We start from the raw sequence: 15,081 nt of genomic DNA on the forward strand, positions 1-15,081 counted from the left end.
TTAAACACTACGCAAAAAAAGTAGAGTCACTTTTTGTCGTATAAAATAAAAACCAATTTTCAAACAGTTGCAATTTACTTAAAAATAATTGAAATAGGGTCAATAAAAAAGCGTTTCAAAGCTTAAAGTTTCTAGTTTTAGAATCTTTAAATGAATTTCAATTCTTTCTATTTCTTACAAAATTACATTGTAAGAAAGCAACGTCCGTCGATTAAACAAATTTTTCAAAAGTTTGTGTAATAATACCAAATTAAAAGAAAATCTAGCATGATTTTTATTTTTAAAAATATATTAAGAGATATTAAAGCTAAAACTCTGCTCCTTATCACCCATTAATTGGATGATCGAATTTTCAAATAGTTGCAACTTACTGTGCTTGCTACCTGAGTAGTCTTTATCTACTTACCTTACCCTCCATGTATGCAAAGTTTCATTAAAATCAGAATTTTTGCACTGATGTTGCAAAAATAACACGTGCGCTGCCGAGTGCCCTTGAATTAAAATGATAATGTAGAAAATTTGAATTGCAAATGTCATAGCATGTGCGTTGTAGCCGAGTCAATTATTATTTTAATTTTATTCTACATATATACATATACACGCTAGAATCCGGACAAAATTCGATTTGAAATTCTCGCTATATTATAATTCCGCCCGATGCGTTACGTGGCACTAATGTAGCCATATATATGGGTAAAAAGTTCGTAAACAAAACAAAGCGGAACACGTGTTTCATAGTGCAAAATATAATCGAAGAACGGTGATAATCGAAAACCTTCGTGCCGGACGGATACTGCTTGAAATAATTAAGGGGGGAAACTCTTTTTTTTGGTAAAAAAAAATCGATTTTTTTTTACGGAATCTTGTAGTTTAAGGTCTTGAAAATATTTCTGTAAAGTTTTAATTTGAAATTAATTAAATTGTGAAAGTTATAAATCGTAAACCGACTCGGCGCGCAGGTATATTTTGAAGAGCACAACAGCTGTTTGTACTCCTTGCTGCGCGGTCAATACAATGTGAATAGATTTCATTGCGTTGACAAAAGGAAAAGAAGAAAGAAGAAAGAAAGAAAGAAGAAGGCATACTGTACGGCCCTGGTATAGCAGATTAGCTGTAAGTACTTGATATATCTTCATCAAACTCAACTTGAAACTTTAAACGCATTCTCGAAACAGGTTCTTTACAACTGGTTGACATGATTTCTAAAAAACTATTCAATCGATTGACTTGAAATTTTAACTGTATGTTCAGAAAACATCCCTCTATCGCATGAACTAAAGAAAAAGTTGATACGTTATATTTTTTTTTTTATATGCAAAAAAAATTACCAAATTTGAGAGTAAAATCGATTATTTAAGTTTGACAAGTCGCCATTTTCTCAAAAAAATTTTTTTTTGTTTACTTCTAGTTCAGGCGATAACTACATGTATACAGAAAAAACACCGTTTGATTTTTTGTTTCAAATTATCTCAAGGGTAGATATCGTGTCAACCAGCGATTAAGACACTCCACGCGGCATCATAAAAGGGCAGGAATAACAGGCGATATTTTTAATAAAAAAAATATTTTTAAATAAATAAATATATAATAAAAACATCTGGAAAAGATGAAATTAAAACAGCGCATAGTTTTGCTAAAAAAAATTCCCAAAAAAGTTGTTTTTTTTTCCCAAAAAAAAGAGATTCCCCCCTTAATTTCTTTGGATATCGCCGATCAACAGTTACGACATTGTACAAAAGTATACGGCTTCAGAGAAATCTGAAGAAGAATCCGCCACTTAAAAAGAAGATACATAAGCAGCAGAGAAGTACAAAGACGGGAGCTCATAAACAGAGTTCAAGAGCTAATTTCGGATGATCCGGGGACAGCTCTCCGAAAATTAATTTTTTATGTTTTTATTTTTTATATCTTTTTATTGATTTATTTGATTTTCTGCAACATCGCTTCTCGTATCTCGCGCTTTATGTAAATTTCTTTATTTTTTATATGAAAAAAAATTCTAAAAAAAACAAAAAGAAACAAAATAGGAATAGATTCTCCTCCTCGTCGATTATTCCTGGGTTCGGCAAAGAGCGAGATAAATCTGTTTTCCAGATCGCCATATTGGACCCGCCACTTTGAATTCTATAATTTTTACATTAAATTTGCTTTCAGTGGTATAAAAACTCCAAAACCATTTTCAAAATTCAAAATTTCTTTAATATCGTGAGTTCAAATACAAGGAGTTGACTACGCATTCGTATACATACAAGAGGTAATTTTCACCCTTAAAACTGCACCATTGCCGATATAAAAAAATACGTATCTATTATTTTTGACTGCTCTACAAGTATGTTGAGTTTTAATAAAATCGCCGAGTTACACAAAGGTAGGTTTACTCGTCAGATAATGTCGAGCTCTTTTGGTTCAAGGACTTCTGGCCTCCTAACAGCCCCGATTTGAACCCTCTGGACTATTATGTATGGGGCGTTGTTGAAAGGGTTACTAATAAGTCGAAACACTTTAATATGGTTTTCTTCCGGACCGCGAATTGAGAAGATAATAACAGCACAGAAAGATTATATTAAATAAATGAAATTCCGAAAGAATCCACCAACATGTATTGTATATAAAAGCATTTTTTTTTGTATGTTTCATGTTGGATTTAATATGTGTATAATCTTTTTCGAAAAAATTTTTTTTGTCCGGATTCTAGCGCCGCACCCTGCATATATATATATATATATATATATTATTTACATCTACATATAAACTACTTATAAGAATTTTTTAAATTAATTAATTAAAATTATTAATGTAATTTAAAACTACAAAAAATGATATCTTTACAAAATTTCCTTTTTATTTAAAAAAAAAAGTAATATATTAAAAAAAATTCAAAACAAATATTCTACAAAAATAATAATAAAATAAAAAAATTGTACGCCAAGTGCGAATTGAGGAAACTTATGAAATTTGAAATAGAAACAGTTTAACTGAAAAAACTGTTGTACAAAATAATTGTTTTAATTTTCTATATAAAAATAATAATATTATATATATATATATATATATATATAAGTTGGCAAATGGAAAGTTGAGACATGAAGACAGTGTTATGCAGTGTTTAATAATAATTAGTGTTTAATAATAATAATAATTTACAGTGATGGGCAATGAAAGATCGCGAGCTATTCCGTGAGTAACAGACGCCTAACATCAGTCCGATATTCGTTATAAAACCGGATATTTCGTTGTTGCAGGATCAACACGTGTCACGCTAACTTGAGACTCACCGAGGAAAAGGGAGCGTCTATCATCTCAATACTAAAATCAGTCATCTGTTAGGTTTCTATTTATAGATAGTAGTGGATCAATTGACAATTGATATAGAATATTCTATTAAATTGATTTAATTAATTTATTCATTCTACTAAATTGATTTAATTAATTTAAATAATCCCTGAGAGCACAATAAGTTTTAGTTATGTTATAGTTATATTGTAAAGACGTTTCAATGTCTCAATTGTGTATCATCACATTTGTAATATCTCTGAGACCCTCTTTTTTTAAATATTACAATTGTAATATTTCTGCAATCAGCTTGATTGAAATCTTATATTTAAAATGTTTCTGCAATGTAATATTTTGCAATATTACAATTGCAAAATTTCTGAGACTATATGTTAGCTAATCAGCAGAGCGCCTGCGCAGCACATATACGCTGTTTTTGTGTGCGTGTGAATAACCGTCTCTGTTTTCTAATGTCACTGAACGCGCCAGCTGGGTATCAATATAACATTATTTTGTCTCGAACGTTGGACATTCTTACGTAAAAGGTATATACAATTCTTATAATTAACATATAAAAATATGAAAATAAGTTACAATATCGATTTTATTTATAATAGTATTTTAACCTCCGAAAGAGGAGATTAAGTTTCTGAAATTTGTGTGTAAAAATTATAAGCATATTCGATTGTTTAATCAAAAATTGACTATCATACTCAAAAATAGAGTAATAATAATAAATAGTTATTTTTTTACATAAAGACTTCGAGTAGCATCGAACAACGATTGTCTTTTTTCTCTAATTGTAAAGGTTTCTAAAATGTGACTTTATAATATGTGATATTTCTGTTAAATATTTTTAATTTTTGGTTTGATAGATTTCTCAAATCAAAAATTAATATCTTAAAATAGAATAAGTAGAATAAATTAAAAGATTTGATTATTAGAATAAATTAAATTCTTAATTATATTCTAGCGTACTACTATAGATATTATAATAATGCGTAGTATTTGACTATAATTATAATTACCATGAACATATATAAACAGATATTTAGACATAAAATATATAGTGTGTATATATATATATATATATATATATATATATATAATATTTATTGAAATTAAAGTTATAAATATTTCTTTCAATTTTAGATTTATATATTGGCACTATAGAGGGATATTCGTGAATACATTTATCATTTTGAGTATCAATAAAGTACTCAACAGAAATATGTATTATATTAATTTATAATATAATAATAAATCTATTTATATACTTATAATAAATAGAAATAAATAATATAATAAAAAAAATATATTATTAATATATTGTGTATTTAAAAAAATTGCAAATAAAATTATTATGATTTAATAAAATATTTGTATTTTTATATTAATAAAATATTTATTTCTGTACGTACGTTTTTTTTTGACATTTTTGTAATGTTTCTAATGAAACAAAAAAGGACATTGTATCAATCTTACTGAAAACTTTCATAAACATTTTCGTATAATACTTTAGAAACGTTCTTTGCGGATCGTAGCGGACATTTTGATGTTGCTGCAAGCTTGCAAAAATGTTTCAGAGACATTACGCAATGTAACTACTATAACAATTTCAATATTTCAGTGTTAAGTCTCTGCAATGTTGTAGCAACTTTTTTGTGCTATCAGGGATTGCTCAATTACGCTTTAACGTACCGACAAATAGTATCGTGTCTATATGATTTAATCAGTGCATGCGTTAAAGTTGTAAATTAGCGTAAGGATGCTGTATGCAAATTATAAATATATCTCGTTGCAAAAATAAGATAAATATCCTTCAATAAATTCACTGACTTCGATGAACGGATCTTGAGTGCTTTCCGTTTTTCTTTTGATTTTACATTTCTTTTGATTATACAACTCTGAAATACAACGGTAATCTAATAAAGATTGTACTCAAATTTAAAGCTAATTAGAATCCACAGATTTAAAATGAATGTCATCAGAGGATAGTTGTGCGGCTTCTTTAAAAAATTCAATTCTAAAAGAAAAAAAATTAATCAATTTAGCCATCCAAAGGTTAAGTGACAATGCATCGAATAATTGTTATTATATGGTTATTTGTACATAATAATTATATTTTTTAGTTTGAATGTCAAAGAGTCATATGACAAGGTATTACGTGTTAATTTCCCTTTTTCTTTTGCAGAGCTTACAAAGCAGAAAGTCGCTCGCGCGCACACACACATACACACTTGCTGTTAATTATACAATTAATACACTCGCTGTTGTAATAATTTTAGCAGCAAATAAAAATTTCTAAATTCATTTAACTATGTATGTATACATTATATATTATATATTATATATTATAGTTTCATCAAAATAAAAAATTTGACAAGGTCTTCTCGTCAATTTAATTTACACAATTAAATAATTAAATTTTTTTTATTTTAATTCAATGAATTAATAATTATTTATATAAAATATAAATTTTATCATTTATTTAATTATGTTTTTATATTCTCATAAAATAACTCATGATACTGATTTTGCTTGATTTAATGAATTTTTCAATTTTTTAACTTACGAAAGGTTGCATCGTTGCATTATCGTGTTTTTTTCGAAATGTGGAAAACTACGTTGAAATATTTTTTACATTGTACATTATGACCTGAAAGATCATCGAATATATTAACATCGCATTTACATATTTATTTTATCATTTATTACTTGATATTTGCGCACAATTTTCATCGCAAAGTAGTCACGTTCTGCTGCATCAAGAAAATGTTTGAAAATTTATAAATATTTATAAAACGATAAGACTCTCCATATTAATCTAAAATATTGCACGTAGTTTTAGTATATATTATAAGCATAACACGTAAAAAAGAGGAATTGTAAAGATTTAATTGTAATACATTATAGAAACAATAATTTACAGTTATAACAACAACTTAAAATAAAGAAAATTATATTTAAACAATAATTATATTTATTTGAAGATTTAAATATTTTATATAAATGATACTTTTATCTCTTTCCTTTAAGATTAAATAGTGGAACAGTACAGTTAATTTTAATAATTTTAATAATTATATAATTTTTAAAGAAAGATAAAGTTCTGAATTCTTACAAAATAAAAAAAAATTTAATTTTACGAAATTCTACAAGTTATTATTATTTAAATACATACATTTATAATTGTGCATATACATACATTAAATTTCAATGAAACGCTACTTCAAAGTGCTTCTTCCATAAAATAAAAAATAATATTAACAATAAAAAAAAATTATAATTAATAAATTAACGTTTTGCAATATAAATATATAAAATATATAAAAATATATTAAAATTTACTTCTATTTAAATAATTATATAAAACTAAAATATAAATCTTAAATACAAAAGTAAGTGAATTTTACAAAGTGAATTCTTAAAAGAACATCTACGAGACTACGAGGTCTTTTCTTGAACATTTAAACATTTGTAGATTTTTTTAAAGAAATCAAATAACAGATTCAAGTAATAACTTTTTAATGGATATTTGACTTTCGAAAAAAAAATTCTGAGCATGCGCTATTATACATAAAGTAAGTTTTTATTTAAGAAGGAACTACACAAATCATCTAAATCAAAAGTTTATATATACCTACATCTAATATATTTCGAGATTCATAAATTTTATATTGCACAAAACACTTACTTTTAGCCTCTCTCTCTCTTCTAAGATTAAAATTAATAATTAACTTGAGTAAAAAAAAGGGAAGATTTGCTCAGCAGAAAATTTTCATTTTCAAATTTTGTACATTATTTATTAAATCTTATAAGCATATATAAATATATGTAAATGTATATATTTTATTTTATATATATATATATATATGAATTTCTGCATTCAGTGTGATCTATGTCACTCATTGGTTGAAAAGATGCTTTAGATTTTCGGCGAAAAACATGGTAATGGCACCGGCTATGATGTCCTTTGCTAGTTTCATACTGATACGAGCGCAATGCACGGTTTTGCCGAGGTGCAGATCTTCTTCAGTAAAATCAGATAGATTACTCTTGTCCGATTGCAAAATTTCTTGGACGTCTACGTTTTCAAACAGCTGATCGATCGGCAGTGTCTTTTCCAACTCTAGGAACTCTCAATTTTTTCTTTCCATTTCTTTTTTTGCTGAGAGCAATGAGTGCGGATTGTCTAGAATTAAACGAAGATTTCTGATTTCGGATTTAGTTATTGCGTCAACCAATCTGGGAATATTTTCATTAATTTCCCAATTGTTAGACTGATAGTACAGCCGAAAATAGTAGAAACAGTGATTGATTGATATCAACATATGTAAAGTAATTTAGTCACGAACATGCTCATGCTAGGTGATAAGACTAAAAAATATTAGATATATAAAGCAACAAAATTAAAATAGATAATGGTATTAATTGTTGTTTATAAAAAATTAATTTTTTATATCAACAATTTTTAAAAATGTATAGGGTAAACACGAGTAAGATGGCCATAGTTTTTTAAAATGCAAGAAACATACTTTTATTTTTGTTATTTTTTAATAATCATTTGTTGAATTTAATAATGTTTGACATATTATCTTCACTGAAGCTTAAATTACGTAATATTATCGAAATTAATAGGAAAATATTTAATAGAAATTTTATCAAAATAGTACAACATAAGCATTGGCCATCTTACCCAACTTTTAAGGAAAAGATGACCATAGTGACAGAAAGATGGCCATAATATTTATAAAAAATAGTGGAAACAAAAATAAAAATTATAGGTCACATAACAATTTACATATCTTTATAATATGTCTAACGTCAATTATGATAACTAAACTCTAATTTATTCGACGTTATAACAGTTTTTAGTGGACAAATGAAAAACTTAGCGGGTAGTCAAAAGTAAAAATATGATATAAAATTCATAATATTTTTATTTTATTTCGAACAATGTATGCACATAAACTACTGTAAATATCGATTATCTTTGATAATGACTAAAAAAGCGCACTATGTAGCGATTATTGAAAAAATTACAGCCTATAGCCATCTTTTCCGTATGGCGATCATAATCTAATTTACCCTATAAAATATTTATTGCGCTCTTAAAATAAAAATTGCGTACCAAATCACTGCAATTACATAATTATGATGGAAATAAAATAGGTGAGTTAAAATCAGACCTATGTGTGTTTTCTATTTTAAATATTTATTAAAAATATTTAATTATATTTTAAATATTATTAAACTGAAATTTTTATTATACAATTTTAAAACAAGTTTTTTATAAAATAAAATGTTATCAAATACCTATATCGCTGCCAGATGTAATATATGGGCGAGAAGTTAAATCGGGGGTTAAAATGGTATTATCCCTGATGTCTTCATGATTCGGGATATTTATTTTTTTCAAATTAATTATCTAAATTGGTCTTCCATAGAGCATAATTTTTGTTGCAATAAATGGTTCAAACTCAAACGTGTCGACTTTGTTACGTCCAGGCCCGTAGAGAGGATGGGTCAGAGGAAGGGCGTAACAAGAACTGTTCCGATGTCAAAAGTCTTATCGACGAGTGACTCGGTCGAGCGAGCTGCAGGTTAGCAAACAGGTAAACGACGGGTGTCGTTATTACTCTGTTATGCGAACGCTTTCTCGGTGGTCCCTTTTTGGTAAGAGAATCGAATCTTTTTTACGCAAGACGGGACCAAGTGTGATCTTTTGCGTGGAGAGAGTGAGGGAGTTAAATAAATTTACCGATCATTTAATATTTAATTTAACATTTATTCAATTAATTCCTAACGTTGTACATATAATCTTATTGATATCGGCCTTCAAATTATTTGTATGAGCGTGTGTGTGTGTTTGTGTGTGTGGATCGCGGGTGTTAGGTTAGGTACGGAGGTTATCAACCAGAAAAGAAGGGGAACAAGTGCGATTCTAAAGATTTTATTCTGGTTGGTATTTGTACAATAGTTTATAATAAGAAAAATAATAATAATAAAGATTTACGAACAGTGTTATGTATGTACGGCGTGATTTCGCACACGGTCGTGTCGTCCGATCTATGGTCTCGGTTGGCTCGCGAGAATCGGCGGGTCGGCGCGATTTTAGACATTTTAAATAAAGAATAAGGTTGAATAAAGGGGAAAGGAGACGATGAGAGAAAAAAACAAAAGAGAAGGAAATTAAACTTACTATTTGGGCAGATTGGTTGCGTTTTAACTGCTGGTGTAGTTGTGGCTCCAGTTGTGGTCTTACTCGGCGGGTGGTCTTGTTGAGCACTGACTCTAATAGGTTTTAAAACGTAAACGGAACTCCCGTAGTGTAGACGAATTGCTTGAGTCAGCGAACGACCGAAATGAATCTGATGTACTGTCAACTGATTTTAAATTTTGGATTTCATCGTAATGCGCGAGTCTTCCCTTTTTATATTAAATCTTGAGGGCGTGTTAACAATTTGGGCGGGAGTATTTTTGAGATCTTGACGAGCAAAAGCTGTCGTTCGGTGAGATCCTTCTCCTCCTTATTTTTGATTGTTGCTGATTGGTGGGCTCTGTACGGCCTCTTAGGAAATTTGGAGATTCTTCATTTGGTTATCTCCTGGGATTATGCAGCTGCTTTTATACATTTATTTATTTAGGGGATCTCGCTATCGATCCTTTTCGGTCATTTCTTTGAACATCGATTTCAATGTTTAAAACATTTTTTCGTTCCGCGACCCTCTTATGACTGATCGGGCAATTATTGCTTTATATTTATAGGAGGTAAAGACGTGGAGCCGACAGTGCGTAGCGGTATTATTTGTTTCTTTCTTAAGATTATGCAGCTGTGTTTGTCTGTTTCGTTGTTTAGAGGATTTCGTTATTGATCTCTTCCGGTATTTGTTTAGCTATCGTTTTTAGTAGGTCTAAACATCATTTGATAATAACGGTTCTTTTCTATTGCACGACCCGTTTTTTGTGACCGATCAGACGATTATTGTTCATTTCGTGGGAGGAAAAACGTGGAGCCGACAGGACGTAACAACTTTGTTAAATTTAAAAATTATTATGATGATTAAATTTGCCCTTGTGCAGTCATTCATATATCAAAATATAATTAAGACAATATAAAAAAAGAATCTATACATGAAAAAAAAATTCAATTTTCAATTGTATTAACCTTTAGCACATGAATAGAAGAGATTGAAAAAAAAAGAATATATTTACAATACAGTATTTAATTATAATACATTAAAACTGATTCGATATTAAAATAAAAATATAGTAAGTTAAAATAAAAAGTATTATGTATAAAACATAATTATGCTTTTTTCAAAAAGAGATTTATTTTTATTTCTTTCTGATATTCTATAAGTTAATAATGTTACAAACTTAAAAAAAACTGAATAATCAGATTTTTCAAAAAAGAAGGGAGGGAGGAAGGGAAGAAAGAGGGATTTCAAAAAATATGGAACGGTTACGCACTTTTGCGAAAATCCCCGTTCAAACAACAACTGTAGTGGACTAAACGCTACAAATTCTTGGAAGAATTTTATGAACCAATCAGGGTTTCTCGATTTCTAAACTTTTTGTAGGATCTAACGACAACAGCTATCGATGCGTGATTCAAAATTTCTATAATAATAGCTCCTTGGCGAACAAGTTATATATATACACACACACAGGAATCAGTATTTAGGTAAATAATATATATTATAATTATAACATTTATATTTATACCATATATGCGAGAAATCTAGTAGCAAAAGAAAATTAAGAAATAATATAAAAAAATAGGGTATTAAAATGAGTTTTAAAAAATCATTTGTGGACAATTAAAGAAACGCCTTGTATTAAATAATTTTATTAAAACATATATTTTATTAATATGTTTGTTGAACGTGCACAAAAAACCGCGACACCAAACAGTACATTATAATATATATTATAGTACACCACAGTTGATCACTATTAATCATAGTGTCTCGCCATTAATCGCAGTTGATACTTTCGTTTCTCAAAATCGTTATGTGATCACCCTCAATATAATGTACTTCCACTTTACTTTGAGTTATCTTAAATATAATATAATTTATTAATGATAAAGTTTTGTTAAAATGAATTTATTGGATGTGGATCCTAACAGCAAAACTTTTTTAAAATACCTTGTGCAAACCATAATCCTCTTCAATATCAGGAACATGTAATAAGCTAGCTTTTAGCAACGTTATAGGTGATTTAATACGCGGTAGTATAGAAGAATCGTATTGTCGAATAGCGACAATATGTTTATATATTATTGTACATAATGTTTTTAGATTTTTGAATGAAAGCGATGTATTTATTACTAAAAAGTATTTGGCAAAAATATCGAACCGTTCTTCCCAAGTTTTACATTTTTTCAGTATCATTAGAATCTGTCGAATAAGAATTTATATAGTTTTTAAATGACTTTTAAAAATTTTTCTAGACTTTGACTTTTTGCGGTCCTGTTGAATCTCAACAATACTTTTTGTTCCAGACTATAAGTCTATTTCGACATAAAAATTTATAATTAATTACAAACATTCTAGCGATTCCGCAAATATTTTTTGTAGTATTATGATTGCATACACTTTTATGAAGATTTTTTTTTTCTATGTGTATTATGTAATATGACAGACTATTGAAATATGGAAAAACATACAAGTCATAGGATATAAATGGAAATAATTGAATTGCGTATAAACCTATTGGAATGAAATGTCAAAAATATTAGATCGCAAAAAGTTAAAGACTTTTAATTTCAATTGTTTTTTAATAACTGTTGACGGTAAAACTCTTGTTTGAAGAAGAATGCTCTTGACCTTGACATATGTTGTCAAGGTCATCACCCTGAATAACCTTCAAAAAGTTTTAGCTGTCGCTCGTTATATGTTAAAAAGTCATAAACAAAAAAATTTCATAAATAAGACAATTTTTTCACATCATGTATGTTTGATAAAGCGTACTTTAAATGGATCTATTTATTTAAATGTAATAGATTGAATGCGTGAGAGAGAGAGGAACTTTGCCCTTCGCCTCCTGCACCACACTAACCAAAAAAAAGCTAACCCAACCCAATCTTATCCAAGTTATAAAGCATAATCTATATCATGCCTTAGATACAGATTAGGTTAGTTTTTTTGAGATAGGTTGCAGGAAGAGGGGCAGAATCATAGATTTCTATATTAGATAGTTGGAACAGTAAGAAAAGATCTCCTTTTCGCTCCCACTCATTCAATGTATGTTTATATAAATCGGTTCATTAAATAAATAGATTCACGAATGACTTTATTAACACACAAAAAATTTCATAAAGAATCAATATTGTGTATCAGATTAAAAAATTTGTGTAAACGCACGTTGAAAATTCAGAAAATTGATAAACTTTCAACTATCTAAAATAAAAATCTATAGCACACTGACGCTTCAATTCATATCATAATTGATCGATATCATAAATCAAAACAAAATAGCGAGCTTTATTATAAGTTAGATATATATTATATTCCTTTATAGCAGATCATATGTTTATTTCTCAAATGTACACGGTGTCGAGAAACTAATCTTTTGAAATAAAACTTTTTTTGTTTATAACTTTTTAAAAAATAACAAACGACAGCTGAAACTTTTTGAAGGTTACTCAGAGTGATGATCTTGACAACATATGTCAAGGTCAAAATCATTGAAGCATTTTCCCCTAAACAAAAGTTTTAGCAAAAAAATTATACCTTTTCACTGGTTCCTGCTTTATAAACTTCCATAAGAGTAGTTAAAATATCAACTTTAAGTTCAATGTCGTTAGAATATGATATATAATGTTTAAACATTATTCGCAATTGTTGAGGAGCACCGTCGATGAGTACAAGTCGCCCTTTATAATTCATAGACTCCAATTTTCTTGCTAACTCAATTGCGAAAATAGACCCGAAAGAATATCCTACTATTACAAAATCTTTTCCATCTTTCAATCTTGACGATACGTGCTGCAAAAATATTAAAATAATACAGCAAATTTAAGTCTACGGTTTTAACAAAAAATACATAATACACACTTTCTCAATTAATAAAACATAAAATTACAGTTCAACAAAATTTTAACATTTAAATCGATCTTATAATATTTTATAGATTTTTTTTTATGCTGAATCAGACCGCAGAATTATTCTAGCGTGTCACAATTATGAGAAAAACAATAGAACTATTAAGAAGATGTTTGATAATATTTAAAATTCTATAACTTATAAAGTAAACATAATTTATAAACCTATTACAAAAATGGTTAATAATTATACTTTAACATAAAATCTAAAAAATACAACAGAATACATATAAAGTAACTTTAAAGTAACTTTAAAGAAACGTTCACATATCTCATAAACAATGCATTTAGAAAAAAATATTTCAAATAAACAAAAGTTATAAAACTCATTTAATAACAGACAAAGTTATATTAACATGCTAGAACAATTTTACGGCCGAATTTAAATTCAGCATAAAAAAATTTAATAAAAATAATAAGTTTAATTCAGGTTACGCGATACCTCCAAAAGATAACTTGTCGTCTCCGATATTATGTTTGTAGCCTCAATATTGTTTGTGCTACATTGTAGGGATGTTACAGAAAATTTAACACTCGATAGTAAGTGTTTAAATACAGTTCCACAGCCATTGATTCCTGGTATAAGAAATACTTAAACAATATTTTCTTTTTTTTTAGTCGAAAGATTTAAACAAATTTCTGTTATGAAATCCTCGTCCCTTACAATACCGAATAATTTTTTAACGTTATCTGGTTTCGTTATTTCGATTGACTGTTCAGCTTGCGCATTATCGTTGTTTGCGCTGGACATAGCAACTAATTTTGCAAAAGTCAAGTTTCGTATCTCTTGTGCAGTAAGAAAGATATCATATTCTCGTTCCATGGTTTGCTTGATTTCCACAACCATCACAGAGTCTGCTGCAAACGCAGCCAGAGATTTACTTTGACTTATCATATTTACGTCTTTTATATCTGATGGTATAAAATTAAAATGTGTGTAAATAATTTATTATATTTTATGCAAAAGTTGAACATTATAATAATGATGATATAAGCAATACAAGCAACCGAGTCTGCGCATGTGTAAATATTTACTTAGAATATTGGCGACTGCTTCTACCATATTGTTAAGTCCGGAAGATTCAACTTTCTTCTCAGCAACGATCATGCTGCTTACGACTGGCCAGCTTTGAAGCAAAAAAAATAACGAGTTTGTCGAGACAGCTGGATATATTTTGCTGTAAAGTACCATCGATAATAAGTTCTTTGTCTTCTTCTTGTATGTCTGCGACAAGTCCCACGTCACCTACAGCTTCCCATTGAATTGCCAATCCGGGTAATCCATCCATTACCCTTTTTTCACATACTCTCTCCATGACGGAATTGGCCATAGCATAATTAGTTTGTCCAGCATTTCCTCTGCCGCAAGAAACGGAAGAGAACATTACAAAGTGTTGTAGTTTAGAACACATCTTTCTGGATAACTTATCCAAAATTTGCGCCGCCCAGGCTTTCGATTTGAAGGATTCCGCAATCGTATCCGTGGTTTGATTCTCCAGAATGTGATCTTTTAGCACCACAGCGAGATTGAATATCGCATCCACCGGTGCTATTCTTTCAGCAGTTTGCAAGAGATGTTCACAATCGTTACGATTAGAGACATCAATATTTGTAACAATGAGTATGTTTACACCGTACAACTTCCACAATTGAACTCTTATGCGCTGATAACCATTTTTTATTCCAGTTCGCGA

The 15,081-nt window shown here is 28.7% G+C and overlaps 1 protein-coding gene across 1 annotated transcript in view; it reads right to left on the reverse strand.

The window, feature by feature from the left end:
* Positions 1-11,125: 11,125 nt before the first annotated feature.
* The window catches only part of LOC140674304 (fatty acid synthase-like), a 21,118-nt gene continuing 17,162 nt past the window's right edge, over positions 11,126-15,081 (reverse strand). Inside the window, 6 exon segments of the mRNA XM_072907761.1 lie at positions 11,126-11,339; positions 11,430-11,681; positions 13,017-13,271; positions 13,830-14,299; positions 14,423-14,528; positions 14,530-15,081. The exon segment at positions 14,530-15,081 is cut by the window's right edge and continues 174 nt beyond it. Coding sequence (XP_072763862.1) covers positions 11,256-11,339; positions 11,430-11,681; positions 13,017-13,271; positions 13,830-14,299; positions 14,423-14,528; positions 14,530-15,081 — 1,719 coding nt within the window. The 3' untranslated portion in view covers positions 11,126-11,255.

Source organism: Anoplolepis gracilipes, chromosome 15 (genome assembly GCF_047496725.1).
Source record: "Anoplolepis gracilipes chromosome 15, ASM4749672v1, whole genome shotgun sequence".
Classification (NCBI taxonomy): Eukaryota; Metazoa; Arthropoda; class Insecta; order Hymenoptera; family Formicidae; genus Anoplolepis; species Anoplolepis gracilipes.